The sequence below is a fragment of the Hemiscyllium ocellatum genome, chromosome 14 (assembly GCF_020745735.1).
Source record: "Hemiscyllium ocellatum isolate sHemOce1 chromosome 14, sHemOce1.pat.X.cur, whole genome shotgun sequence".
Classification (NCBI taxonomy): Eukaryota; Metazoa; Chordata; class Chondrichthyes; order Orectolobiformes; family Hemiscylliidae; genus Hemiscyllium; species Hemiscyllium ocellatum.
This window is the reverse complement of record NC_083414.1, coordinates 10,100,796-10,127,816: the sequence shown is the minus strand read 5'-3', so window position 1 is coordinate 10,127,816 and position 27,021 is coordinate 10,100,796. Positions and strand designations below refer to the sequence as shown.

Genomic DNA, 27,021 nt, shown 5'->3' with positions numbered 1-27,021 from the left:
AGCTTAAAAAAAGCTAATCGTTTAAATAAACCGTTAACAGCAATGACGTCCACGCTTTCCAGGATCAGCCAATGGTCACCGAGGTTGTTTCATCATCTACCAATCGGAGTGCAGTTGCTGGGGTGGGGTGCGGTAAACGGGTGAATGGGCCACGCCCTCTCAGTCCTGTAAGCCAATGGGAAATGAGGGGGCGGAGATGATTCCGCCCCTCCCCTCCCCCATGTCCAGCTCAGGACTGTTGTTCGCGGGAAGACGGCCGCCATTTTCTAACGTCAGAGAACAAAGAAAGAGCTGTCGAGACACAGAGGAAAGAGAAAATTAAAAGCTTAGTCCGGGTAAGCAAACCATCTTTATTAAAACACCACATTGAACATGTTTATAAACACAAACCTTATCCCCAAATAACGCAATTCTACATTAAAAATTAATTCATTATTTCCTGCAGCATCTTTGAGGTGAGGTTGTTTAGTAAATTGGGAGAAAAGGTTAAGAACACCTCTATCTCCGCTTGAATGTTGACTCCTTCCATTCAATTCCTCCGTTAAAGTGATGAGGCTGGTTCATGTTTGTTTGTTTATTTAATTAACAATGAATTCGAGTCTCATTTCCTATTTGTGCGACCGTGCCATTGTCTTAAATGGTCAGCGATTTCCTCGTGGATTGGTTTCATAAAAACACTGATCCTTTCATTTTTGTAGCTTTTTTAAAAAAAATAAGAGTACCTAATTGGATGATCCAGTAAATTAGACTTGAATAGACTCTTTCACCAGTTTGTATTTACTAGAAATATTTGATCTCCAATGAGTGTGTGGTGTTGCCCATTAGGAAGGCAAAGCTTTTGATAATTTCCTTTCAAAGCTGTCTTTCAGGCTAATTGAGAAAATAATGTACTGTTAAATATGTTTTGGTACAGAACCAGGTTCTACAATACACTCATCAGAATAAGAAAACAAGTTCTTGATACAAATCTTTATTGCAATGAAATTTATTTAAGTCTACAGCAATTAATGCTGAGTTGGTTTAGGATCTATTTTACTAATTTTCCCATTATGTTAAGGTGTGATAGTCCTAGCTGACACAGACAGTTTGGACAGCATAACTTTGTAACAATTTAAATTTTTGTTTTGGCTAATGAATAATGTAACTCTTTTACAGAACTTATTGGTTTATGACAGAAACTTTGTTACAGTAACAGGCCTCTATTATTTGCGTTGCTGAGCAAGTTTCTTTATTCATCGCCTACTGTGTATTTGCTTGAGAACCAGTGTGGGTCCACGGTCAGCAATCAAATTATTTTATGCTGGTTCTTTTAAAGGTTTCCTAAATGTCCATTTTCAGTGGCTGTTGAAGCATACTAGACCTGAATTCTGCACTGTGTAGTTTTGATTTGACCAATCTTGACCTTTTGACATCTTCCTGATGATGAGTAAATGTATGTGTAATCATTGTTGGAGTTTGTACACAATGGTCTTATGAAGAGCCCAAGTAATTAAATGACATGTAAAAATGGTGATCATGACCTGACATTATAGATTGTAAGAACATAATCAGGATATCAGCAAGATATCATGTCGTAAGTTTTCTGCTGGGTGGGAGTCACTACCTTGGGTTGCACGGTGGTTCAGTATTTTGCACTGCTGCCTCACAGTGCCAGGGTCCCAGGTTCGATTCCAGCCTTGGTGACTGTGTGGAGTTTGCACATTCTCCCCGTGTCTATGTGAGTTTTCTTCGGGTGCCCTGATAATTCATCAGATTTGAGAGAGTCTACTTAGAGTCATAGAGATATACAGCACAGAACAAACCCTTTGGTCCAACTGGTCCATGCCGACCAGATATCCTAACTTAACCTAGTCCCATTTGCCTGCACTTGATCCAAATCCCTCTAAACCCTTCTAATTCATATACCCATCCAGATACTTTCTAAATACTGTATTGTACCAGCCTCCACCACTTCATCTGGCAGCTCATTCCATACATGCACCACCCTGTGTGAAAAAGCTACCACTGTGGTCTCTTAAATGTTTCCCTTCTCACCCTAAACCTATGTCCTCTAGTTCTGGACTACCCCACCCCAGGGAAATACTTTCTGGCAACATGGGCCCAATTTATCTATGCCTCTAAACTGTTGAGTAATTGAGTTTATTAAAAATTTCACTTGAATCTGGAAAAAATATGGGTTATAAGATCTGTGGCACATGTCATGTTAGTGCAGTAAATACAAGCCCTGTTTAAAGTTCTGCACTGTCTAGTACAGAGCATCATTCCTTTATCTGCCAACAGCAATAAAAAGGGACCTGGATTATTAGATGCCTTTTTATATTTAAATTAAATATCTTAGGACAGTTAGGGATAAGTGAGCAGCTAGCAATGCTTAAATTCTGTGAAATAATCAAATAGTTGCTGTTTGCCAGAGCTTTGCCTAGAGTAATTCATTGGCTGTGCCCACACTTTTATGACAAAATTTGCAAATCTATAAAAGCAAATTCTTTATCAGTAAAGATCTGTCTCTATTAAAAAACTTGCCAATGTTATTAAGCAAACGTGAGGACTGCAGATGCTGGAAATCAGTCTAGATTAGAGTGGTGGTGGAAAAGCACAGTAGGTCAGGCAGCCTACTCCTCGGATGCTGCCTGACCTGCTATGATTTTCCAGCACCACTCTAATCTTACCAATGTTATTGGCATCTTGAAAATGTCTTCCCAGCCTGGTGGCAGCGATGGTAAGATTTGAGCGCATTTATAAAACAAAATATTTGTTGTGAAACTCTTAAGTACTGAACAGATGTTTTGTTCATCCTGCAATGCCTTGGTTAATTACATTTCCAGGACTGCTATAGTATGGGGGGCAAAGGTATTTTGTTTTTGAGACCTATAGGTCTGATCTTACCATATAGGTCACATCTACTGCTCTGCCCTCATCAAACCTCTTCGTTACTTCAAAAAACTCAATCAAGTTTATGAGACATGATTTCCCACGCACAAAGCCATGTTGACTATCCCTAATCAGTCCTTGCCTTTCCAAATGCATGTACATCCTGTTCCTCAGGGTTCCCTCCAACAACTTGCCCACTACCGAGGTCAGGCTCACTGGTCTATAGTTCCCTGGCTTCTCCTCACTACTTCTTAAAGAGTGGCATCACATTAGCCAACCTCCAATCTCTGGCGCCTCCCCTGTGACTATTGATGAAAATATCTCCGCAAGAGGCCCAGCAATCACTTCTCTGGCTTCCCACAGAGTTCTCTGGTACACCTGATCAGGTCCTGGGGATTTATCCACCTTTTACGCGTTTCAAGACATCCAGCACTTCCCCTGTACTATGGACATTTTGCAAGGTGTTTCCATCTATTTCGCTACTTTCTATGTCTTCCATAACTTTCTTCACAGTATATACTGATGCAAAATACTCGTTTAGTATCTGCCCCATCTCCTGCGGCTTCATACACAGGCTGCCTTGAGGGGCCCTATTCTCTCCCTAGTTACCATTTGGTCCTTAATGTATTTGTAAAATCCCTTTTGCCAAAGCTATCTCATGTCCCCTTTTTGCCCTCCTAATTTCCCTCTTAAGTATATTCCTATTGCCATTATACTCTTCTAAGGATTCACTCGATCTATCCTGTCTATACCTTATGCTTCCTTCTTTTTCTTAACCAAGCCCTCAATTTCTTTAGTCATCCAGCATTCCCTACACCTACCAGCCTTTCCTTTCACCTTACAGGAATATACTTTCTCTGGATTCTCCTCATCTCATTTCTGAAGGCGTCCCATTTTCCAGCCATCCCTTTACCTGCGAACATCTACCTTCAATCAGCTTTTGAATGTTCTTGCCTAATACCGTCAAAATTGGCCTATCTCCAATTTAGAACTGATCTATCCTTTTCCATCACTATTTTAAATATAATAGAATTATGGTTGCTGGTCCCAAAGTGCTCTCCCACTGACACCTCAGTCACCTGCCTTGCCTCATTTCCCAAGATTAGGTCAAGTTTTGCACCTTCACTAGTAGGTACATTCACATACTGAATCAGAAAATTGTCTTGTACGCACTTAACAAATTCCTCTCCATCTAAACCCTTAACACTATGGCAGTCCCAGTCTGTTTGGAAAGATAAAATCCCCTACCATAACTACCCTATATTCTTACAGAGAGCTGAGATCTCCATACAAGTTTGTTTCTCAATTTCTCTCTGACTATTATGGGGTCTATAATACAATCCCAATAAGGTGACCATCCCTTTCTTATTTCTCAGTTCCACCCAAATAATGTCTCTGGATGTATTTCTGGGAATATCCTCCCTCAGCACAGCTGTAATGCTCTGTTATTGTGGTTCTGTTCGCCGAGCTGGGAGTTTTTGTTGCAAACGTTTCGTCCCCTTTCTAGGTGATATCTTCAGTGCTTGGGAGCCTCCTGTGAAGCCCTTCTGTGCTGATTCCTCCGGCATTTATAGTGGTTTGAATCTGCCGCTTCCGGTTGTCAGTTGCTGTCCGCTGCAGTGGCCGGTATATAGGGTCTAGGTCGATGTGTCTGTTGATAGAATTTGTGGATGAATGCCATGCCTCTAGGAATTCCCTGGCTGTTCTCTGTTTGGCCTGCCCTATAATAGTGGTGTTGTCCCAATTGAATTCATGTTGTTTGTCATCTGAGTGTATGGCTACTAGGGATAGCTGGTCGTGTCACAACACACTGCAGCACACCAGAACTACAAAAAGAAGAAGAAGAACACCTATACAAGGTATTCACCAAAAACGGATACCCGCGCAATTTCATCAACAGATGCCTAAGGGAAAGACAACGAAATGAGGACATGCCACAACCCAAAGGACTGGCCACACTCTCATACATCAGGAGCATTTCTGAACTGACAGCCAGATTGCTGCGACCACTAGGACTCACAACAGCACACAAACCAACAGCCACTCTCAGACAACAACTCACTAGGACAAAGGACCTGATACCCAGCATGAGCAAAACCAACGTAGTGTACGAAATCCCATGCAAGGACTGCACAAAACACTACATAGGACCAACAGGAAGACAGCTAACAATCCGCATCCATGAACACCAACTAGCCATGAAACGACACGACCAGCTATCCCTAGTAGCCATACACTCAGATGACAAACAACATGAATTCGATTGGGACAACACCACTATTATAGGGCAGGCCAAACAGAGAACAGCCAGGGAATTCCTAGAGGCATGGCACTCATCCACAAATTCTATCAACAGACACATCGACCTAGACCCTATATACCGGCCACTGCAGCGGACTGCAACTGACAACCGGAAGCGGCAGATTCAAACCACTATAAATGCCGGAGGAATCAGCACAGAAGTGCTTCACAGGAGGCTCCCAATCACTGAAGATGTCACCTAGAAAGGGGATGAAACATTTGCAACAAAAACTCCCAGCTCGGCGAACAGAACCACAACAACAAGCACCCGAGCTACAAATCTTCTCACAAACTTTGTAATGCTCTCACTTATCATAAATGCCACTCCTCCTCCTCTCCCCTCCCTTTCTATCCTTCCTGTAGCATTTGTATCCTGGAACATTAAGCTGCCAGTCCTGCTCATCCCTGTGCCATGTTTCTGTAATTACTATGATATCTCAGTCCCATGTTCCTAACCATGCCTTCCCTGTTGAGCCTCTTGCATTGAAATAAATGCAGTTTAATTTATTAGTCCTACCTTGTCCCTGCCTACTCTGATCTCAACTGTATCAGTCTCCGTTCGATCTCTTTCCTCACTGTCTCCCTGGGTCCCACCCCACCCCACACTACTAGTTTAGATCCTTCTGAGCAGCTTTAGCAAATTTCCCTGCTAGTATATTAACCCCCTTCCAATTTAGGTGCAATCCATCCTTCTTGTACAGGTCACTTCTACCCCGAAAGAGATTCCAAAGATCCAAAAATGTGAATCCTTCTCCTATACGCCAGCTCCTCAGCTGTGCATTCATCTGCTCTATCCTCCTATTACCACTCTCGAGGACCTCCCTTTTAAATTCCTGCCTAACTGTCTGTAATCTTCCTTCAGAATCTCAACCTTTCCTCTTCCTATGTCATTGGTTCCAATGTGGACAAAGACCTCTTGCTGGCCCCTCTCCCCCTTGAACATTCTGCACCCTCTCCTGAGACATCCTTGATCCTGGCACAGGGAAGCAACACACCATTCTGATTTTTCATTGCTGGCCACACAGACATCTGTCTGTACCTCTGGCTAGAGTCCCCTGACCATTGATCTCTTGGAACCTGATGAAGGGCTCTGGCCCGAAACGTCGAATTTCCTGTTCCTTGGATGCTGCCTAACCTGCTGTGCTTTAACCAGCAACACATTTTCAGCTCTGATCTCCAGCATCTGCAGACCTCACTTTTTACTGTCTGTCGATGGAGGCCAAGGACTTGCATGTCCTTGGTGGAGTGGGAGGGGGGAGTTGGTGTTCAGCCACGGGGCGGTTGGGTTGGTTTGTGCAGGTGTCCCAGAGGTGTTCCCTGAAATGTTCTGCAAGTAGGACACTTGATAGAACTGCAATACGCCAACTTCTATGAACAGCCAAAATTTATTACGTATGTGCAGGCTTTTTGGAAGAACCCTTAATACACTTTGCAGGCCTTGTGGTGCTGTGTCACAAAGGGAACAGTCCTCTTTTACACATGATTTGGAGATGCTGGTGTTCGACTGGGGTGTACAAAGTTAAAAATCGCACAACACCAGGTTATAGTCCAACAGGTTTAATTGGAAGCACACTAGCTTTTGGAGTGCCGCTCCTTCATCAGGTGGTTGTGTACCACCTGATGAAGCTAGTGTACTTCCAATTAAACCTGTTGGACTAAACTTGGTGTTGTGGTTTTTAACTCTCTTTTCCACAGGATTTTAAAGCACAGTCACATGACACCAAAGACACAATGTAGTGATTTGTTTCTGGAAATAATCAATGTCTTTCTTTAACTGCAGGATCTGATTTCAATTGTTTTTTTAACTGTAGGGTGTGGTTTAGATTCTTAATTGCAGGAGGTTATTGTGTGAATTGATTCTGAATTGCAGGAGATGACTATCTAAGTTTTTACATTCTGCTGCAAGACAGAGAGCGAACAAGTGTGAGAGACCCTCCCGCCCCCTAGTCATCCAATTTAATTTCTGTCAGAATTTTACAAGACATCTTTTTGAGCCCTAACAGGAAGCAATAGGCTTTGCCTATTTCGCGTTTTGTGTGTTTCATAACAATAACTGGTGTCAACACTATTATTAATTCCTTTGGTTCCAAATATATTACCACCATCTCAAAGGCAATTAGGGATGGTGAAAAAGGCTGACTTTGCCAATGGCATTTGTCGTCTCGTGAAAGTATTTAACAAAAGTTAAGCTATAGTGAAAGCTTAAAGGACAGACAATGTCCCAGAATTGTGCAACTGGTAGTTGCTGGATCTTGTTTTATTATAGGGTCACATGCTTTGAAAACGGAGATTAAAATATAATTTGAGTTAAACATTGCCCTGGACTGTAATATACAGTTGTCAATATTTATAGTATTGAGGGCAATTAAAATAATTAGGCAATTGTACATATTCATCTGACCACGTAGTCACTTACAAATTATAACAGTTCCTAAACCAAATGATAGCACACGCTGGCAACTTACATTGAAGAGTCAGTTATAAATGCATTACTTTTGATTTTAAGCAAGGATGTAAATTGCTTCTGTTGTTTAGTGACCTAGAAAGTGAAATTAGTCTTTAATCACATCTAATTTGTCAGCTACCTTTTAGCACTTGAAAAATACTATCTTGTTTCTTTAAAATTTTAGATTAGTTTGTAAATATAATAACTATGTTTGTTTAGTTATGAAAATGTGGTGAAGACAGGGAAATTAAGCAATTATGGATAGGAATGTTTGTTTGAGTATTTGTTTGGTCTTGTTGTAAAATCAGGTCTTAAATACTAAGAGTGCGATTATTTGAGATAACCTTTAAAGATACTGTTGAATTTAAATGCAGCATTAAGTGCTTAGACATTAGTCTACTACTGGTCTTGAACATGAATGAAAGACTTGCATTTATATGATTTATTTTTCTTGACCATGGATACTTCAGAGCAGTTTACTCCCAATTAATTACAGTACTTTTGAAGGGTACTAACTGCTGTTTGAAATACCCAGCAGCCAATCTGAATAAGCGTGGAAATTTCTGAAATTTTAAGTTTGACTTATCGTGCCAATTTTTATTTCTAAAGTCAATTTTCAGTTCCTTTTTTGGGAAATTTATTTGCTTTAGTACTTGAGCGTCTGAGAATGTTAGTTAAGGATTGCATTATATTTGTTCACTAGAGCATTGCAATAAAACTTTATTCCTTTATTCCTTCCTGATGAAGGGCTTTTGCCCGAAACGTCGATTTTTGCTGCCCTTTGGATGCTGCCTGAACTGCTGTGTTCTTCCAGCACCACTAATCCAGAATCAAACTGTGAGCCACCCAGTACTACTGCGTTTGTCACTTCACCAATTAGATGCTCTATCTTTTCCATTCACTGTTAGCTTGTCAAGTATGGCAGTTTTGTTTCTTCAAACTTCACAAAACAATACCTCGTGTGTACATGAGTGTGGAAGTTAAAACAATTCTTCATCTGAGTGAACTGGCATTGTTTCTGACAAATTTGTATGTTTCGAGCACATTGCTGAGTTTCAGCATTTGAGTTTGACAAAATGACTTTTTTTGTTAGCAAGCCGGTGTAAACATCAGTCAAATATTCATATTGATTTATCAAATTCTGTATGAAATATTCTTTTCAAGGAAGTTAATAGGCAAATTGTTTAATGTTTTTATAGTTATTTTAAATGACTTGCAGTCCATATTTGTAAGCCATTTGAAAGAGTTTCGTTTTATTCTTTGCATTATTCAGCCAGCAGCAAAGCTAAATTCAGTATTGTTTTTTCCATTTGTCATATGACTAACAAAGGGCCATAAGAATGCCACTTAGCTTTCAGCTCATAATTGATCTATCTCTACACCGTTTCGTCCCACTATTCCTGTATCCCTTGATTTCAATAGTATCCAGTGTTTGAGTTTCCACAGCCTTCCATGGTAGATTGTTCCAAATATTCACCTTCTCCTGAATGGAGAAAAAAAGTTACCCTCATCTTTGTCCCCAGTTGCCTGTCCCTGACTCTGAACATTTGTGCTGTATTCCCTAGTTTTGACTCACCAGCCAAGGAAATCACCCTTCACTTCTGAATGAAATCATCTATCATTCTTTGAAACTCAAGAATGCAGGGCCATATTCTTCAGCCTTTGCTCCTAAGACAATCCTGTCCATGCAGGCTTTTGTTTGGTGAATCTGTTATACTCTCTCCATGGCATGTGTATCCTTTGGGTAATGAGACCATGACTGCAAAATACTCGCAAGTGTGATCTCTCAAATGTTCTATACAATTGCAGCAGGACATCTTTATTTCAGCACTCAAATTCCATTGTGATGAAGGCTGTTGTACTTTTTCCCATCCAATTTGCTTGCTGCACTTTATTTTTTATTGATTCATGAGCAGGAATACCAAGATTGCTTTGGGCATAATCTTCAAATCTCTGCTCTTCTAAAGCTTACTATCTTTTTACCAAATTGAGTAACCTCATTTCTGTTCAGCTTTTAGATTACTTACAGTGTGGAAACAGGCCCTTCGGCCCAACAAGTCCACACTGACCCGCCGGAGCACAACTCACCCATACCCCTATATTTACCCCTTATCTAACACTACGGGCAATTTAGCATGGCCAATTCACCTGACCCGCACATCTTTGGACTGTGGGAGGAAACCGGAGTACCCGGAGGAAACCCACGCAGACACGGGGAGAATGTGCAAACTCTACACAGTCAGTTGCCTGAGTCGGGAATTGAACCCAGGTCTCTGGCGCTGTGAGGCAGCAGTGCTAAGCTTCTATGTACTTAACTGTTCACTTGGTCTTCAGGTCATCTTGAAGATTCCTTTCATCCTCCTCACGACTCTTCTTTTGTTGATTCAGCAAATTTGGAAATAGTATGTTTAGTCCCTATATTCAGATCATTTATGTGGATTATGAATAGCTTGAGGCCTAGCACTGATCATTATGGTACTCAAACTCTTTCTTTCTGTAAACCAATTTTCAATCCATGGCAGTAGATTAGATGCAATCAATGTGCTCCCATTTTGTTTACTAACCTCTGTGTGGGATCTTTAATGAAAGCCTTTTGAAAATGCAAATGCACCACATCCCTTGAGTCTGGTTTATACTTGCTACAAGTAACAAGTTAAATATGATTTCCCTCTTATAGACCATGTTAACTCAGCTCAATCATGTTTATTTTCAAAATGTATAATTAGCATGCCGTTTCTACCACTTTCCTTATCACTGACATCAAAGTATGTTTTCTTTCTTCCTCAAATCTTAGCAGGACTTGTAGACTTATTGGTAAGATCCTAGGAAGTGTTACTGAACAAAGAGGCCTTGGAGTGCAGGTTCATAGCTCCTTCAAAGTGGAGTCCCAGGTAGATAGGATAGTGAAGAAGGCGTTAAGTTTGCATTCCTTTATTGGTCAGAGTATTGAGTACAGGAGTGGAAGGTCCTATTGTGGCCATACAGGACATAGGTTAGACTACTTTTGGAATATTTGTGCAATTCTGGTCTCGTTCCTGTCTGAAGGATGTTGTGAAACTTGAAAGGGTTCAGAAAAGATTTACCAGGATGTTGTCAGGGTTGAAGGATTTGAGATGTTGTATAGGCTGGAGCTGTTTTCCCTGGAGCATTGGAGGCTGATGGGTGATCTTATAGAGGTTTATAAAATCATGAAGGACATTGATAGGGTAAATAGACAAAGTCTTTTCTCTGGGGTGGAGGAGTCCAGAATTAGAGGGCATAGGTTAGGGTGACAGGGGAAAGATATAAAAGAGACTTAAGGGGCAACGTTTTCATGCAGAAGGTATGGAGTAGGCTGCCAAAGGAAATGGGGACCAGCACAGTTGCAACATTTTGAAATTTAAAAGTTATCTGGGTGGGTATATGAAGGGTTTCAAAAGATATAGGCGGTGTGCTGGCAAGTGGGGCTAGATGAGGTTGGGATATTTGGTTGGCACGCATGAGTGAAGGGCCTGTTTCTGTACGGCACCTGTCTATTACACTCTTAAATAGTCAAGTTATATTTGTTATTCTCCATTCTGCATGAATTTTTCCAGAATATAGTATGTTTTGGAGATTTACTGTACCTTCCTCTGAAGATGGACACACAGTAATAGTTTTACTTTTCTACTACTCTCTCTTCTCCTGTCTGAACTAACCTAACCTGTAATGAACTCATTGTCCTTGCTAATCTCTTCCCATTTGTATACCTAAAGATACCTTGTTAAAAATCACCCAACAGCAGATTATAGTCCAACAGGTTTAATTGGAAGCACACTAGCTTTCGGAGCGACGCTCCTTCATCGCCTGATGAAGGAGCAGCGCTCCGAAAGCTAGTGCTTCCAATTAAACCTGTTGGACTATAACCTGGTGTTGTGTGATTTTTAACTTTGTACACCCCAGTCCAAAACCGGCATCTCCAAATCATAAAGATGCCTTGATAGCCTTTGTTACTAGCTTAGATTAATTTCTCTTCTTTTTAAAAAAAAATCAGTTTCTGGTCATCCTATCCTGGATTCTGAATTGTTCCAAATCTTGGGCTTATTACTTTTTCTGGTAGCCTTTTCTAGTAACTCAAAGAAGTTACTTTCCTTGATCTCTGAAATTTTAACTTTTGTTAGCCATGGTTGATTCACCTTTTTTTTTGTTGAGATTTTTGTGTCTTGGAGTAATCTGTATTTGCTATAGACCATGCTTTAAATGAAACATGTCCTGTTTACCATGCAATACTTGAATGTATTTCCCCAATCCACCACAACTAACTTGCCCTTTTACCATTAGTAGTTTGTCATTTTGAAATGATACTAGTTAAGAATTGAGTTTTGTATCAATTTTGAAAGGTGTACAATCACATTTTGGTCATGATTCCTGAAAGACTACTCTACAGCAAGATCATTACTTAGCCCTTTCTCATTGTGTAATGCTAAATGTAGTTAATCTAAATTAATAACTAATTGGTTTATTAAAATGCTGAAGAAACCATCTTGTGTACACTCCAGGAAGTCATCCTCCCAATGTATTATTACTAACTAGTCAGTATGTAAATTAGCTACTGTAATTGTGCATGTTGCTTGCAACTCATTTAAGAAAGTTTTAGGTGTGAGGGCACGGCTATTTAATGGGAAAAGTAAACTGGGGTTCTGATGCTAGGTGTACAAAGATCATGTAATTAAATACATTATTCTGGATTTTTGAAAATGAGCAACCCAATCAATACAAATTGAATTTTTAAAATCACTGGTCTGGTAATCCAGAAGCCCTGGCTCATGTTCTGAGGGCATTGGTTCAAAAGGTGGAACTTGAATTCCCAATAACGTTAATCTCAGCAATGGTCATCATGGTAACCATCATCAGTTGTTAAAAATTTGTCTGGTTCGTTGTCATGTTCGGGAATAAAATTGGCTATCCTTCCTGGTGTGGCCTACGGTTGATTCCAGACCCACCACAATGTGGTTTGACTTCCATCTTCCTTCTGAAATAGCCCTAGGTAGCCATTTTTTCCTAGGAAAATTAGAAATGGGTAATAAATGCTGGTCTTGTCAGCAATCAAAACATGCTGTGAAAGAGTAAAGAAAATAGTGATCACTAAAAGTCTTTGAAAAAGCTGAGAGACATTTTAAATGTATTGAGAAATGAATGCAAGTTAAACCTTAGTACCTGACTGTCCCTTGATTTGAACTCGCTAATATCATTTTGATCATCTAATTTGTAAGTAGCCTTCTGTAAATGTATACTCAGTCATAGAGTCATAAAGATGTACAGCACAGAACAGACCCTTCCTTCCAACTCATCCATGCTGAATAGATATCCCAATCCAATCTAGTCCCACCCGACAGCACCCTATTCTGAGGCTATTTGTCAGTTCTTTGGCCAGTTCTTAGGGATGCTCCTTTTAAAGCAATGCAGAGTAACAGCAGTTGCGCAGGTTCAATACTTGCACCATTTGATGTTACCACGAAGGTCTTGTCTGAGTGATGACTGTCAGTCAGTTAGGTTATGTTGAGGCCTGCTAAGACTAGTGCATGCGTGAATTGGGTGAGAACAGTCAAGTCGAGTTGGGGGAGGAGAGAGTTGAGTCAGATTGGATTTATTGAGGGGGTTTGGGTAGGGTTTGTCAGGTGGTTGATGTAACCAAGGAGTGGTTTAGTTTTGAGTTGGGATCATTTTAATTGTTACCTAGGGGTTTTAGTAATTAATACCTGTAACTTTTTTCCTGGGTAATCATTAAACAGGTCAGTTGGATATCTCAAATGTCTCTGGACTTTCTCAGAGTATCAAATGTTGAGTGATTAACTGTTCAGTTTCAACTTCCTGGGCAATTCAGATTGAAACTTCACATGATCTTGAAATGCAATTCCTTTTTATGTTGCTAATAACTGTTTTCCTTCAAGATCTATGGCAGTGCTCAGTTAGAAGTTTACATCCAAATTATTGAACACTTAATACATTGACATTTTTAAGTTTTGTTGCACTCATCCAAAGAGGTAATTTGTACTTTACGATTAATCTAAAAATGTGTAAATCCTAACGAAACAATGCCATTAAAGATGTACTTTATGTTGAATTATGTTACTTGCATTAGTTGCATAATGCACCCTAATTACTTGTTGTTTGATGGACTCTGTGTATTTTGTATGGATTACTAAGTACACATTTTTCTGCAATGTGTATATATACAACTTTCCCTCTGATTATAATTTATATCTAGTTTGAAGAATTAAATTCTTGGAAGAATTGCCTATATATGGTTTGTATTTCTAGAAATCTTGCATCAGCAACTTTTAAAATTTGCGATATATGCTATTGCACGTTGCCAGTGCTGCTGAGAGTGGGCACCATTTGTTAGCTCTGACTGTCTCTGTCTGTCTCTCTCATTTTTCCCCCCCCCCCCTTCAAAAAAATTTTGGGGGTTTTGATCAGTACTATCTTCTTAATCCCAGAGAATATATGTTTGTCAGGACTGTTTGTGGGAATAGTATAAAATCAATATTATAAATAAGTGTACATTGGCATAACTTAGGTGCTCACAGCTTTTGCCAACTGTATTTGTTAATATCTCCCACTGGATGGAAGAAGTTATTTGTTCACTTTTAGAAGCTTGCGTCCATTCTTTTTGAAAGAGACTTGATAATTTAGTAAAACAAAGCCTTTAATCCTGCCAAAGGATATGGATATAAATGTACAAGAATTACAATTGTGTTTTCAACTGCTAAGTTATGGTCAGGTAGTACAGCAATGCAACGAAAACCAAACAGATATCCTAAATTATTCTACCCCCATTTGGCCATCTCTCTCTCAACCCTTCCTATTCATATACCTATTCAGATGCCTTTTAAATGTTGTAATTGTACCAACCTCCACCATTTCATCAGTCCAGCTCATTCTGTACCCTCTGAATGAAAAGTTGCCCTTTCAAATCTTTCCCCTTCACTATAAACGATGCCCTCTAGTTTTGGACTATCCTACCAGGGGGGGAAGAGACTTTGACTATTCACCCTTACCTCTGTCCCTCCATAATTTTTATAAATCTCCTTAAGATCACCTCTCAGCCTCTGACACTCCAGGGGAAACAGCCCCAACCTATTCAGCCTCTCCCTATAGCTCAAACCCTCCAACCGTGACAATATCCTTGTTAAACTTTTCTGAGCCCTGTGCATTTTTAGTTTCTGTATGTGGGAAATGGGTATATCCAAAACTGGTGGAGCAGCTAAAGTGTTGTATCTTAACACGTTTTTTTTTAAACCGAAATTCATGATTATCCCAGAATTCAACCTGTGGCTTTTGGCAATGTCTGAATTCTACAGGTGTTAATTAAACATGTACCTGAGAATCTGATTGGGTGAATTGGCTGGGTGAATTAGAAACAAACTGAAGTTGCATTTTTAAGAAATGGTTGCTGTATTAAATGTTCTCTCCCAACTAAAAGATGAGTCATGATCTTGACTGTCTCAAGAAGATGGAAACTGATTGATTGTGTAAATTGTTTTTACAAATATATGGGGGGGTGGGGGTGGAGAAATAAACGTATCTGGATCTAAAAGGGGTATTAATCTTAGCTCAATAAGTAGATGATTATTCCGATAAGTTATTTTTCCTGACTAGGTTCTGAATTTCATTTTTGGTTGCTTGCTAGTTATTTGACTTGTGGTTTTATCAAAATGGTAGCTGTGATGTGGTAAAACAATCCTGTTTGGAATTAAATATTGAAAACGGACGTTATAATTTTCAGTTCTAAACCAACCATGTGAAAAATTGTGGAAGTGTTACAGGCTGTCTGATTGCACCTGAGACATTATTTTTACCATTTCCAAATAATGGAAGGTATATTTCGGTTTCTAAACAAAAGTATTCCTGTTTGCATTGTGTAAGTATAAATGATGATTGGCAAATGTTTGGCTGGTAATGGAAGGCATGTGGTTAGCACTGCTGCCTTGCTGTTTCAGGGACCTGAGTTTGATTCCAGCCTTGGCAACTGTCTTTGTGGAGCTTGCATGTTCACCCCATGTCTGTGTGGGTTTCCTCTGGATGCTCCGGTTTCCTCCCACAATCCAAAGATATGCAGGTTAGGTGAATTGACCATGCTGGCCATGCTAAATTGCCCATAGTGTTCAGGGAAATATAGGTGAGATGCATTAGTTAGGGGTAAATGTAGAGTAATAGGGTAGGGGAGTGGGTCTGGGTGGGTTACTCTTCAGAGGGTCAATGTGAACTTGTTGGGCCAAATGGCCTGTTTCTACACTGTAGAAATTCTGTGAGCTATGATGTTATTAGGTTAATAATCACATGCCAGTGCACTGGGGACATTGGTTCATAAGTATCTCAATATGAATTTAACTTTAGTTAACAAATCTAGAATATAAAATTGATTATTTATTGCCATGATAACTAGTATAGATCTATTGTAAATACCCCATCTGCTTCACTGATGTCCTTGAGGAAAGGAAATCTGCAATTCTTGCCTCATCTGGTGAAATGTCACACTGGATCTACTGCAAGGTGTTAACTTAAATACTGTCTGACTTTCTACGTCATTTCAATCATCGCAATTAGGGGTGGTAACAAGTGCTGACTTTGCCAGCAACATTTCCAAAAAAGAATAGAGGTGATTTGGGAGAAAGTATATTTGAGATAATGAATTACTGTGGTATATGTTTGCAACAATTCCATTAACTGAAGAGATATTTACTGGAAAATGTATGTTAAAAATATTTGCAAAATTGAATCTGCATTAATCATTTGTGATCTATTTCAAACGGCAGAATTGTGTATTTGGTTTTTCTTCAGTGATTTTTTTTAGTAGACTGGATAAATATTATCCACAAGTTCGGGCTTGCTTTTTGCTACTTTGCTTTTTCTTTTCCTGTTTTGAGTCTTGCTATTCAAGTTTTCTCATTGGCCAATGAAATTGGATTAACCTTTTTTTTCCAGAATAATTGATTGCAAACCAGAGTTATCTGAAAGTTCTTTTAACAGTTGTGCCTCCACTGCATGGAGCAAGTCAAGCATTTTTTTTAAAACTTCTGTTAGCTGGTTTGTCTGCAGTTTTAGTTAACTATTAACAACCAACAGCACTCATCCATTTATTAAAACATGCATATATAAAAATAGTATGCAATTCAGAGTACATATGAAAGGAACTTCCTGTCGTTGCATGAATAAATCTGACAGATGGTGAGCAGGTGATAAACATCGATCTGAGTTTCCTAAAGCTTGTTTACATTTCAGATTCCTTCTGGACAGTTTTAAAATGGTTCTGTCAGTTATTGGTTCACTTTTTCATTAGCATCCTGTTCTTGTCTTCCATCGCAGGTAAATAGTAAATTCTAGATATAAAAGAAATGCCATATTCAACACTTTTTTAAAAAAAAATTCAAGATTCGAAGTTTTGTTGCAAGCTGTCCCATCAATGTTTTAAGTGGAAAATTATTTTTAATATTGATTTGCTCAATATTTTCAATTACTTGAACCCATTTATAGCTACCTGTATTTAAAAATATTCAAATGTTAAATCTCTTGCAGTTTTCCAAACAGTTAAATTCCCAACTAATGCTTAGACCTACTCTTCACATAAACTGTTAAAGTGGCTGTCAGGATCTGAGTTTCAGAATATGGCTTCTTACTGCTCTGAAAACTGGTATGTTTGCCTTCTGCTGACAGTTTTGCACTACAAGAACTGTCAGATTGGAAGTATAGCTCTGCATTTCTTAGGGAGCCAAGATTGCCATTCATTGGAAAATCTGACCTTTTTATTTCCCTCTTCACAGATGTTCCTCGACCTGCTGAGTATTTCCAGCACTACTTTTTATTAGAAGCAACTAATAGGTGTGATCAGTGCCAAATAAATTTAAGACTCATTTAAAATGTTTTATCACAGAATTTCTTGCTGCTTCAGAATAATGGTCTTTGGTGTAAATTAAAAACAAAAATTTCAAATGTGTCCAAATTCCATAGTTCTATTTCCAGATATTCCATTTTGAAATATCAAAATTTAATTCTAGCTCATCAAAGTTTCATTGTGTAGTGCATCATTAAAATGTTTGTGAACTTGAACCTCATGCCAATAGCACAAAACATAACTTTAGAATGCAGTTTGTTGTTTGCCTGGAATTTTGAGGTTTTCAGATGTTCTACTTCAGACATAATGGAAAAAGAGTGGTTGTAGTGATTTTTGAGAAGATTTGTAGCTCAGGTTGAGGTTTTGGATGTTGGATTGCTAGCTGAGCTAGAAGGTTCATTTCCAGCCGTTTCATCGCCCTATTAGGTAACATCTTCACTGGGCCTCCGGGTGAAGTACTGCTGATGATTCCTGCTTTCTGTTGATATGGTTCGGTTGTCCAACCGGAACTCAATCAACAAACACATTGAGTTAGACCCCATCTACCACACCCTGAGAAAAAGAACAGGAAATGACATCACCAACCCAAAGAAACCCGAACATATAAATAGAAAGCAGGAATCATCAGCTGTGCTTCACCTGGAGGCCCAGCGAAGATGTTACCTAATAGGGTGATGAAACGGCTGGAAATGAACCTTCCAGTTCAGCGAGCAAGCCTACATCCAGCGTGGCTAGTGTGTGCTCAATTTGCACTTGTATGCTATTTCATTTGGATTTCCGTCTGTATAATAGTGCATTTAATATATTTCAAATCTAAAGGAAATGTTCATTTTCAAATCAAATCATTGTAGGATTGGAAGCTTAAGGGTAAACTTAAGGCATTTCAGTATTTCTGTTAGGAACTCTTGGCTGTTAAATGATGGTGACAGAAGATTTGCTAAGATGAAATAAGTGTTTTCTTTCATTTTGTTTTTGTCAGTTATCACATTTGAAACCCATTCTTTTTAGTAGGGCAACTCATTACTTCAGAGGTGCCTGTTCTACTTTGGCACTGGAGTCTTCTATTGCATCACAGGTTTCAACTAACTAAAAGAATGCTCTATGCATTCATTATTTGTAATGTTAACCTTATGGGATGTTCTATTCAATTTTGAAGCCATGAACTGCAAACATTCAGCATCTGTATAAAATTGTTCTAATATTAGCTTTGACAACTAAATGCTGTGGCTCTGCAAATAAAATTAAGTTTTGTGTAAACCGAGTTGCTGTATATTCATATTCATGCAGCATGGCGTAATTTCCTGTGCATATTTATGTAGTCCTTTTAAAGTTAGTATATTGTGAATTTCTTCATATCCTGCTTAACTCCCTAGTGTTGCATAATTATCCTCACTTTTCTACCCACTCAATGGCTCTTGCAATAATAACAGCAAGCTAATGTTATGAATTCAGTGAGCATCTCATGTTGATTGTGCTTTCAGGTAACTTGAGGTACAATTAGAAGGGGAAGGAACAGCAGCTAGGTAGATGTTTAGATTTCATGTGTATGAAAGGAAATGTACTAGAGGGCAGCTAGTGATATTTATGCTGTTGTCAAGTTATAGTTTCTGATGCCCTATAAACATTACTATCAGTGATAAACTAATGTACCCCCTCACATGAAATTTATGGACTTTTGACATGTAATACTTTGTAGGATGTTGGGTTTATTTGTGTACACCTGTACTTTATAAGAGTTATGCCAAATTTATCAAAGCAAGATTAGTGAGAATCTAAAGAGAAGATTTATATAAGTTTCTTATTTGACGGGGGTGGGGGTGATTGGTAAAGGACTTAAATGGCAGAAGTTTGATTTATTGTCTTGTTAATATACAAATTTATGCAGAAATATAATCTGCACCTGTTGGTATCAAAAAACATGGTATAACTAAGCACTTGTTTCTATCTATAAGGTCTTTTCACGAATCTTCCATGAAAAGATCTACTAAATCTTTGGTATGAGTTGGTTCGATTTTGTATCTGAAGAATACCTACAACTAAAACTTACCAAGCATATGAAATTTTGAAATGTTTCTGACAATGTGCAAATATATTGAATAAAAATTTAATAAAATGTTGCATCATTGCAATCCCCAGTAAATACTTTTGACAAGCTACATATATTATTCAGCAGCAGTGGAGCCATTTGGTCATACATTTTGTCAGTGAGATTAATGGGTACAGATACGTGGTTACATTAGTTTCATCATTGAGGCATGGGTGTAACCTGACTTGTTTTCTTGCTGCGAGGGCGTGTTTTTAGCCAGAGCTGTGGCCTTCGGCATTCATTATAATTAGCATTCAGCAATCAGGTTCATTAGCTTGTGACTCAGATGGCACCACTTGTTTGTGCCTAGAATGAAATTTATGAAATCCTTTGTCTTGCTGTGAGCTGAATCCGAATTCTAAAAGCGGTTATTGTATTTTGTCCAAGTGGAATATTAGCTCTTTGCACTTTGCGCGCTCTCTGTCCTGCCAAAAAAAGTCTCTCAATTTTAAGAGTAAATAAACTGTAAGGTAGGTGTGCAACTGAACACGATAGCTGAATTTTTGCTTATTGGGTTATCCTGAGATTTTGTGCTTTTTTTTTCAAAATTATAATCCTGGGGGAGGGTTATCTCTTCTGAACCTTGTGTAAAGCCTAGAAATTACTGAGTTTTACTGTGGTAATTTTGTGAAACAATGCTAGTTTTGAAATTGTCAAACTTGTTCTGCAAAAGACAATGGCACAAGTGCATGTCTCATGACTTGACACCTAGTTAATAAAGTAACTTGAAACAAATATTCGGTTACTCTAAATATACAATTATTGGGGATTTGGGCATTTTCTTTTAACAATTTATTTCCCTCTTTTATGTTGAAATGTTAAGAGTTAATTTATAACAACTGCAGAATCTCATTATGTAACCATCCAGCAGCTATGACAGTGAAACACCTAGACACTCAGCTTGAAAAGCAGTGTTAATTTAACCTTTTTTCAGACCATAAAGAGCTCCATTGTATATTATTAAAGAGTTAAGTTTCAATGTGCTTATTGTTCTGACCTTAACTTCTGTATTTAAGAAACCAAGTTTAATTTCTACTTTAATGATTGATTGTTTAGTCTTTTACTAAACTTTGTTGCTTTTTTTTAAAAAAAGGACTTGCGGCAATTGCCTTTTTAAGGATAGCTTTTAATTGTGCAATTAGATTTATGTTGTACTTTGATCCTTTATTGTAAGGGTGTACTATGCAATAGATAGAAACCAGCTGAGGGCAGCATTGTTCTGAATTTTCTTTTCTGACCCAGCTCCTTCCCTGTTTGACACATTGCCATTGCCTTCCCACTGAAAGTAAGTGGTTGTCAATTGGTCGCACTTTGTGACGTAGGTGGAATATAATTGGATCAACTATTTTTGTGTAACCTCACAGCTCAGTATTTCATTGCTCTTCCCAGCGTTTCGTTGAGTCACAACTTAAGAAATTGTTTACTGAAATGTTTGGCGTTCATCAAGAGCTGATTCCATATAGGTTATAGAGCTGAGAAAACCTAAACTTTGGGAATTTAATTGTTGTTGCAGGATCTTGGCAGTGTATTGACCACCCGAGGGAGAAGAATCTCCAGCTGGGTTATAGTCACAGTCTTCATACAGCCTGCTGTACTTGTTTGTCTAATGTGCTTTAAGGATGAGCCCAGCACTAGGAGCAATGGAAGTGGAGAACTATGCAAAAGGAGTCCTCCTAGAGCCATTTGTTCACCAGGTTGGAGGACATTCGTGTGTCCTCCGCTTTAATGACAAGACCATTTGTAAACCACTCATTCAACGGGAACACCAGTTTTATGAAACGCTGCCACCAGAGATGTGCCGGTTTACACCACAGTATAAAGGTAAGTACAAATGCTTTTTTTAGTCTGACAACATGTATGTGTTCTGTGTTTTCTTTCCTCCTTGTTCTTGTACAAAGTCTAACTGGTGTTGGGCTGTCTTGGGAGGGTGGGGAGAAGAATATTTGTCTCTTGTTTTTGTTTCAAGTTTATCAGATGAAAGCCGTGGTTGCCAACTAGATCGCAGTGTAGTTGCGTGACGCTTGAGTAGCCTGTATTCTGCTATGCTTTAGTGGGCCTGCTGATGGAGGTAAGTTCACCCAAGAAGGATAAAATGTAAAGTATTTGTAAAGTTTTTTTTTTAGGTTTTAATCTTGAACATGATTTAGATTTAATAAGTAGTTTCTAAAGACTTGCCAATGTGCAAAATTGTATGTTTTTATTGAAGTGTAAATGAAACCGCTGGAGCTTTTCTCTCTCTAACGATTTCAGTAGGCTTTAGCAGGCTTTTTAAAGTTGAGGTAAGAGCTGGAAAAGCAGCAATCAGAGCCTGACGCCCTACACCTAGAGGGAACGGGATCGACTGGAACAACTAGCTCCACCAGGGTGTGAGAGTCAGCCAGTTCTGTTGTAGACTAGTTGGGAAAGTTCGTAGTACAGTAAGTGACGACATTTGGACATTGCAATCTCACATGCATTTTTTATTTAAGAGGGAAGAAAGTAATGTGCACAAATTGTAGAGGAAATATGTTAACAGATTTAGTTTCTATCAATATTTAAGCGATAAAGTTTTTTAAAATTAATAGGTTAACTACTTCAGTATTGGGTTATGGGCGTAGTTTATAATTCATTAATTTATGCCAATCATATAACATTCATTGGAATGCTTTAATGTGAAAGATTAATTTGTATATATTCAGAAAAGTAAGTTTTTAATCTTGTATTGTAATTATTTTTAGATAGAATTTTGTGAAATGAAATATTTAGACGAGACTAATTTAGGTTAATATGTAAAGCATGTGTTTGATGTAAATTTAGAATTCTTTTCAGGGATGTGTTGTCTTGTGCTTTGGGGAAGGTTGGGACTCATGTCTCCTCTTCGTCCCCTCATGTTTTTTTTCCAGGATAAATCCCTAGCCCTTGTCCTAGCTTCCCATGGTTAACCCTGTCTGTCTGAAGGACAACCTGGGTTCTGCCACCCCCCTGGTTAGATCAATTCTTGATGTTTACTCCATGGCCAGCTGCTGAGTGCACCAATCTGAACTACAGGTTCCTTCATCCAGAATGCTCTGTCTGGCAGTCGTGCAGGATGACAAAAGACCCATTCAGACTGCTGTTGGACTGTTGAGAAAAAAGACGAAGTTAGGATTGAAGCAGCAGTCAACCAACAGCTGAACTAAATTCTTTGTAAACTCATTAAGCCAAACCAAAGACTGGCCTCAAATATACTTACAGACCTCTTCAATGAATTTACGAAGCAGCAAGCACAGGTCATTGACTGCGTGATGGGTGAGGGGGAATGCACTACATTTGCAATGAATTACAGAACAGTAAATGGAATTATGAATTGGTGATTTTTTACGTAGCAAAATAAATTGGAATGTAATACCTATTTTAACCTTGTAATTGTTTGTATGTAGAGCTTATGGGAGATTATGTGCTGGCTTGTGTGTCTCATAATTGGTTTATCTTGGTTTTAACAAAGCTTTACAGGATTCTGTATTTCACTGTGTCAGAATGTTGCAACAAGCTTTGTATTCACTATTCTGCATCAGCCTTTTTACCATTTGGCTTTATGAATTGCATTGCTATGCTGTTTCATAATTGGACAATTATGGTGCATTGGCTTCCAAGATTTGGATGAAGTGGTGTTTTCCATGTTGCTCTATTGCATACATTTTCTCAATAAGTTGCACAAAAATAACTTCAGTTCCAATAAACAACTTCCTCAAGTCTATTTGTCTCACTTGTTTTATTGACTCCTATTTCATTATATGCTGATGTACGTGCAGTGTTTGGGCTGGGGAGGGTTGTTTTGTATAAATTGGAAGCTTTTTTCCAGATTATAGAAGTGTCTTTGTCTAGTTTTTGTTTTGATTTGTTAGGTTGAAAGCCGACACAACTGCATAAAAACTGAAGGCTTGGGTAAGCAAACAGGCTGTTTTTGTTGTCACTGTTACTTGTGCAATCAAGTGACTAATTTAGTTGCTAAGGTTTTTATGTCTGCTTTCTACCTACCTGACAATTATTTCCTTTTCTGTTCTTCTTGTAGGAGTCGTTTCTGTAAGTTTTGAGGAAGATGAAGAAGGAAATCTATGCTTAATTGCCTACCCATTATCAGGGGACCAAGCTGATTTGGAAAATGTAGATAATTCTGAATGTGAACCTAAAAATAAGCTAATAAAATGGAGTAATAAGAAACCTGTGTTACTAGAAAATGACAATTACGGAAAAGAACGGGTCAGGCAAAATAGGAAAGAAGAGAAAATAAAAAGGTTGGTCTCTGAAGTGATGGGCTAGTGATGTGCTCATCTCTTAGTACATATGCACCACAGTTGAATATTTTTGTCTTTTCAATGTTCATTAGTTTAAAGTTAACACAGCCTTTTGGACCTTCAGTTTTCAATATTTGTTTCCTAAATAAATATCATCCTCCGTTCTGACCCAAATAATTTTCTGAACAGTATTTGTTTTGAGTTCAACAAGCCAGTTGTGATTCCCCCTCACATACTGTTCATTTACTTATTATGCTCTCATTTAATGAGAGATTTTGACTTGTTCCAATCTGCTGCTTAAGTACCGTAATTGCAATTTAACTCCTTATTAATGAAAAATACATCTTTTTAATTTTAACTATAAAACTGTGCCCATGTATTTACAATCAATAGGGAGATACAGACTTCTTTTTTGTGGTGTATAGATAAAATGAATTATTCCTTTTAAAATTAAATCATCATGTATGCCATAAAATTTTCAGAACAGACTGAAGTTAAAAATCAAACTGTTGACTCTGTTTTTACAGCCATAAACTAGATGAAGAATTTGAATCTAAGAAGTCTGAGGTATTGTATTATAGTATTGAGAAGAAGTCTGGAAAAGTAAAACATAACCCTTGGAGCATGAAGTGTCACCAGCAACAACTGAAACATATGAAGGATAATGCAAAGCACAGAAACCAATACAGTATCCTTTTCACTGTAGTATATAGATTTGGTAATTGAAGGTAGGTGGGAAGGCAGGCTGAGAGTTCTGCATGCAATCCGTTGTCTTTTGGTACTGTTGCTCTTCATCATTGGTGTGGTTTGACCTGAGTGAACCACCTGAATGAGCCCAGACTGTCTTTGGTACTTGCACGTTACCATTACATTATGCCTGAGCATGACTGACTTTGACTTTGATTGTCGTATGACCCAGTTGTGCTGTGGTCTTTGGCAATATGTTTTGCCTCTGAAGAGATTTGGAGATGCAAGATTTTGTCTTTTGGCTTCAAGATTTGCTTTTCTATTCCGATCTTAACTAACCTTTTTTGTCTCCCATTCCTGTGAATTCCTTAACGTTATTATCAGAATTTATTTTACTGGAGAATTTAACGTGCCGTTATGAAGTCCCTTGTGTTTTAGACTTGAAAATGGGAACACGCCAGCATGGAGATGATGCATCTGAGGAAAAGAAAGCTAATCAAATCCGTAAATGTCAGCAGAGTACATCAGCTGTTATTGGTGTTAGGGTCTGTGGGATGCAGGTGTGTATGATATTTATGTCAAAGTTTTTTCTAAGTGGAAAATAATTGTACCTTTTCTTAATAGTGTATAAGCCCTTTAATGTTTTATTTCATTCCATGTATGCGAACTTAAGACATGCACACATGTTTTGGTCTCTTATGTGAGAATGTTCTGGTTGCTGAAGAAGTTTTTAGCAAGGAAAGTTAGTAGGTGGGTGTGGAATCATGTTGTTTGGTCTTTTCCAAAACAGTTGCATTGAATGTAGCAGATTAAATGTTGGAGTTTGAGAATTTGGTGCTGGAGTAGACAGTGTGCATATTTTTAGCTTGCTCTGCTAATGATGCAACTAAACCTTGATGTCACCTCCATGTTCTGTCCAATCCCGTATTAACTAGGCTGTGCAACTTTTACAGGTAGCCTTTGAGTAGCAAATTTAATTGCTTAAAACAAGTTGTAAGGGAGTAGTGCAATTATTGCCAAATTTAATGATTGAGCATAGTGGGACTGACTGTTTTTGCTGGCGTTCAGAAGAGTGAGGGGGGTGGCGGGGGAAAATCTCGTAGAGACTTAAAATTCTAACCGGATAGATGGAGGGAGGATGTTCCCAATGTTGAGTGTGTCAAGGGCCAGGGTTCACAGTCTGAGGATTCAGGGTATTCCTTTTAAGATGGCGATGAGACATTTTTTTCCACCTAATGAGTGGTGGGCCTGTAGAATTCATTGCTGCAGAAAGTTGTTGATTCCAAAACACTGAATGTATTCAAGAGGCAGCTAGATATAGATAAATGGGACCAAACGTTAAGGGGAGAAAGCAGCACTGGACTCTTGAGTTGGATGATCAGCAATGATAGTGATGACTGGTGGGGTAGGTTCAAAGGGCTGAATGGCCGCCGCCGCCGCCTCTCTTCAGTGTTTCTAATGATCCTGTTGTATTCAGTGTTGAATATTCTCGTTCAGCATTCTGGACTAGGGTTCCTTGTGCAGTACTCATTTTGTCACTTTTAAGTAGCAATGTTTGGGTTGATTATGCACACATTTGAAGAGATAGTCAGACAGAAATGTCCCAACAGTTCTACTTCTAAAGAAAGCAGAGTTTTCAGCTGTTCAGTGGCAGTTGCTAATTTGACATACAGCATGATGACTGATAAACTTGATGCCATTTCTGTTAAATGTAGACCAGCTTGTATAATATTTTGATTTTAATGTTATATTTTCTCTCCTAGGTATATCAAGTAGACTCTGGCCAACTCATGTTCATGAATAAATATCATGGAAGGAAGCTTTCTGTACAAGGGTTTAAAGAAGCACTTTACCAGTTTTTAAATAATGGAAAGTATTTACGCAGGGACCTTTTTGAACCTGTTCTTAAGAAACTGTCTGAACTAAAATCTGTTTTGGAGAAACAGGAGTCATACCGTTTTTACTCCAGTTCCCTGCTCATAATTTATGATGGCAAAGAGTCCACTTCAGATTCAGATTCAGAATATTCTGAAGACCTTTCTGAAGAGTCAGCTGATGAATCTGCAGGAGCATATGCTTACTCCAACTCCAGCAGCAGCATGGTTGATGTCCGTGTGATTGACTTTGCTCACACAACGTGCAAGTATTTTGGTGAAGACAGCGTGGTCCATGAAGGACAGGACACTGGCTATATCTTTGGACTTCAAAATTTAATAACTATTATTAAAGAAATAAGAGATGACAACAATGAATAAACTAGAAAAGCATAACACTATTGTGAATGGGTTTTATTTGTAGTCAGATTATCGACTGACCAATCTCAAGGTCTTGACATTCGTGGACCTGGTGGTTGACATTCATCGGCAGGAGACTTAAAAGAATGGGCATTTCCTACGTCGGTGCTGGAAAAAGGCACTTACAGATATCTATTTATTTTAAATATTTCACGAACATTCCATATTATTTGAGATGTCAAATACCTCTGTATTTCTGTGCGTAACTGTTCATAAATAAAATCTTGTTT

At 38.5% G+C, this 27,021-nt stretch overlaps 1 protein-coding gene across 1 annotated transcript; it reads left to right on the top strand.

Annotated features, from left to right (window-relative positions):
• Positions 1 to 235: 235 nt before the first annotated feature.
• Positions 236 to 27,021, top strand: LOC132822235 (inositol hexakisphosphate kinase 2-like). Its single transcript, XM_060835349.1, has 6 exons — positions 236 to 335; positions 21,071 to 21,378; positions 23,588 to 23,810; positions 24,338 to 24,498; positions 24,882 to 25,057; positions 26,261 to 27,021. The coding sequence occupies exons 2-6, from the start codon at positions 21,177 to 21,179 to the stop codon at positions 26,750 to 26,752; spliced, it is 1,254 nt and encodes a 417-aa protein (XP_060691332.1). The 5' UTR covers positions 236 to 335; positions 21,071 to 21,176; the 3' UTR covers positions 26,753 to 27,021.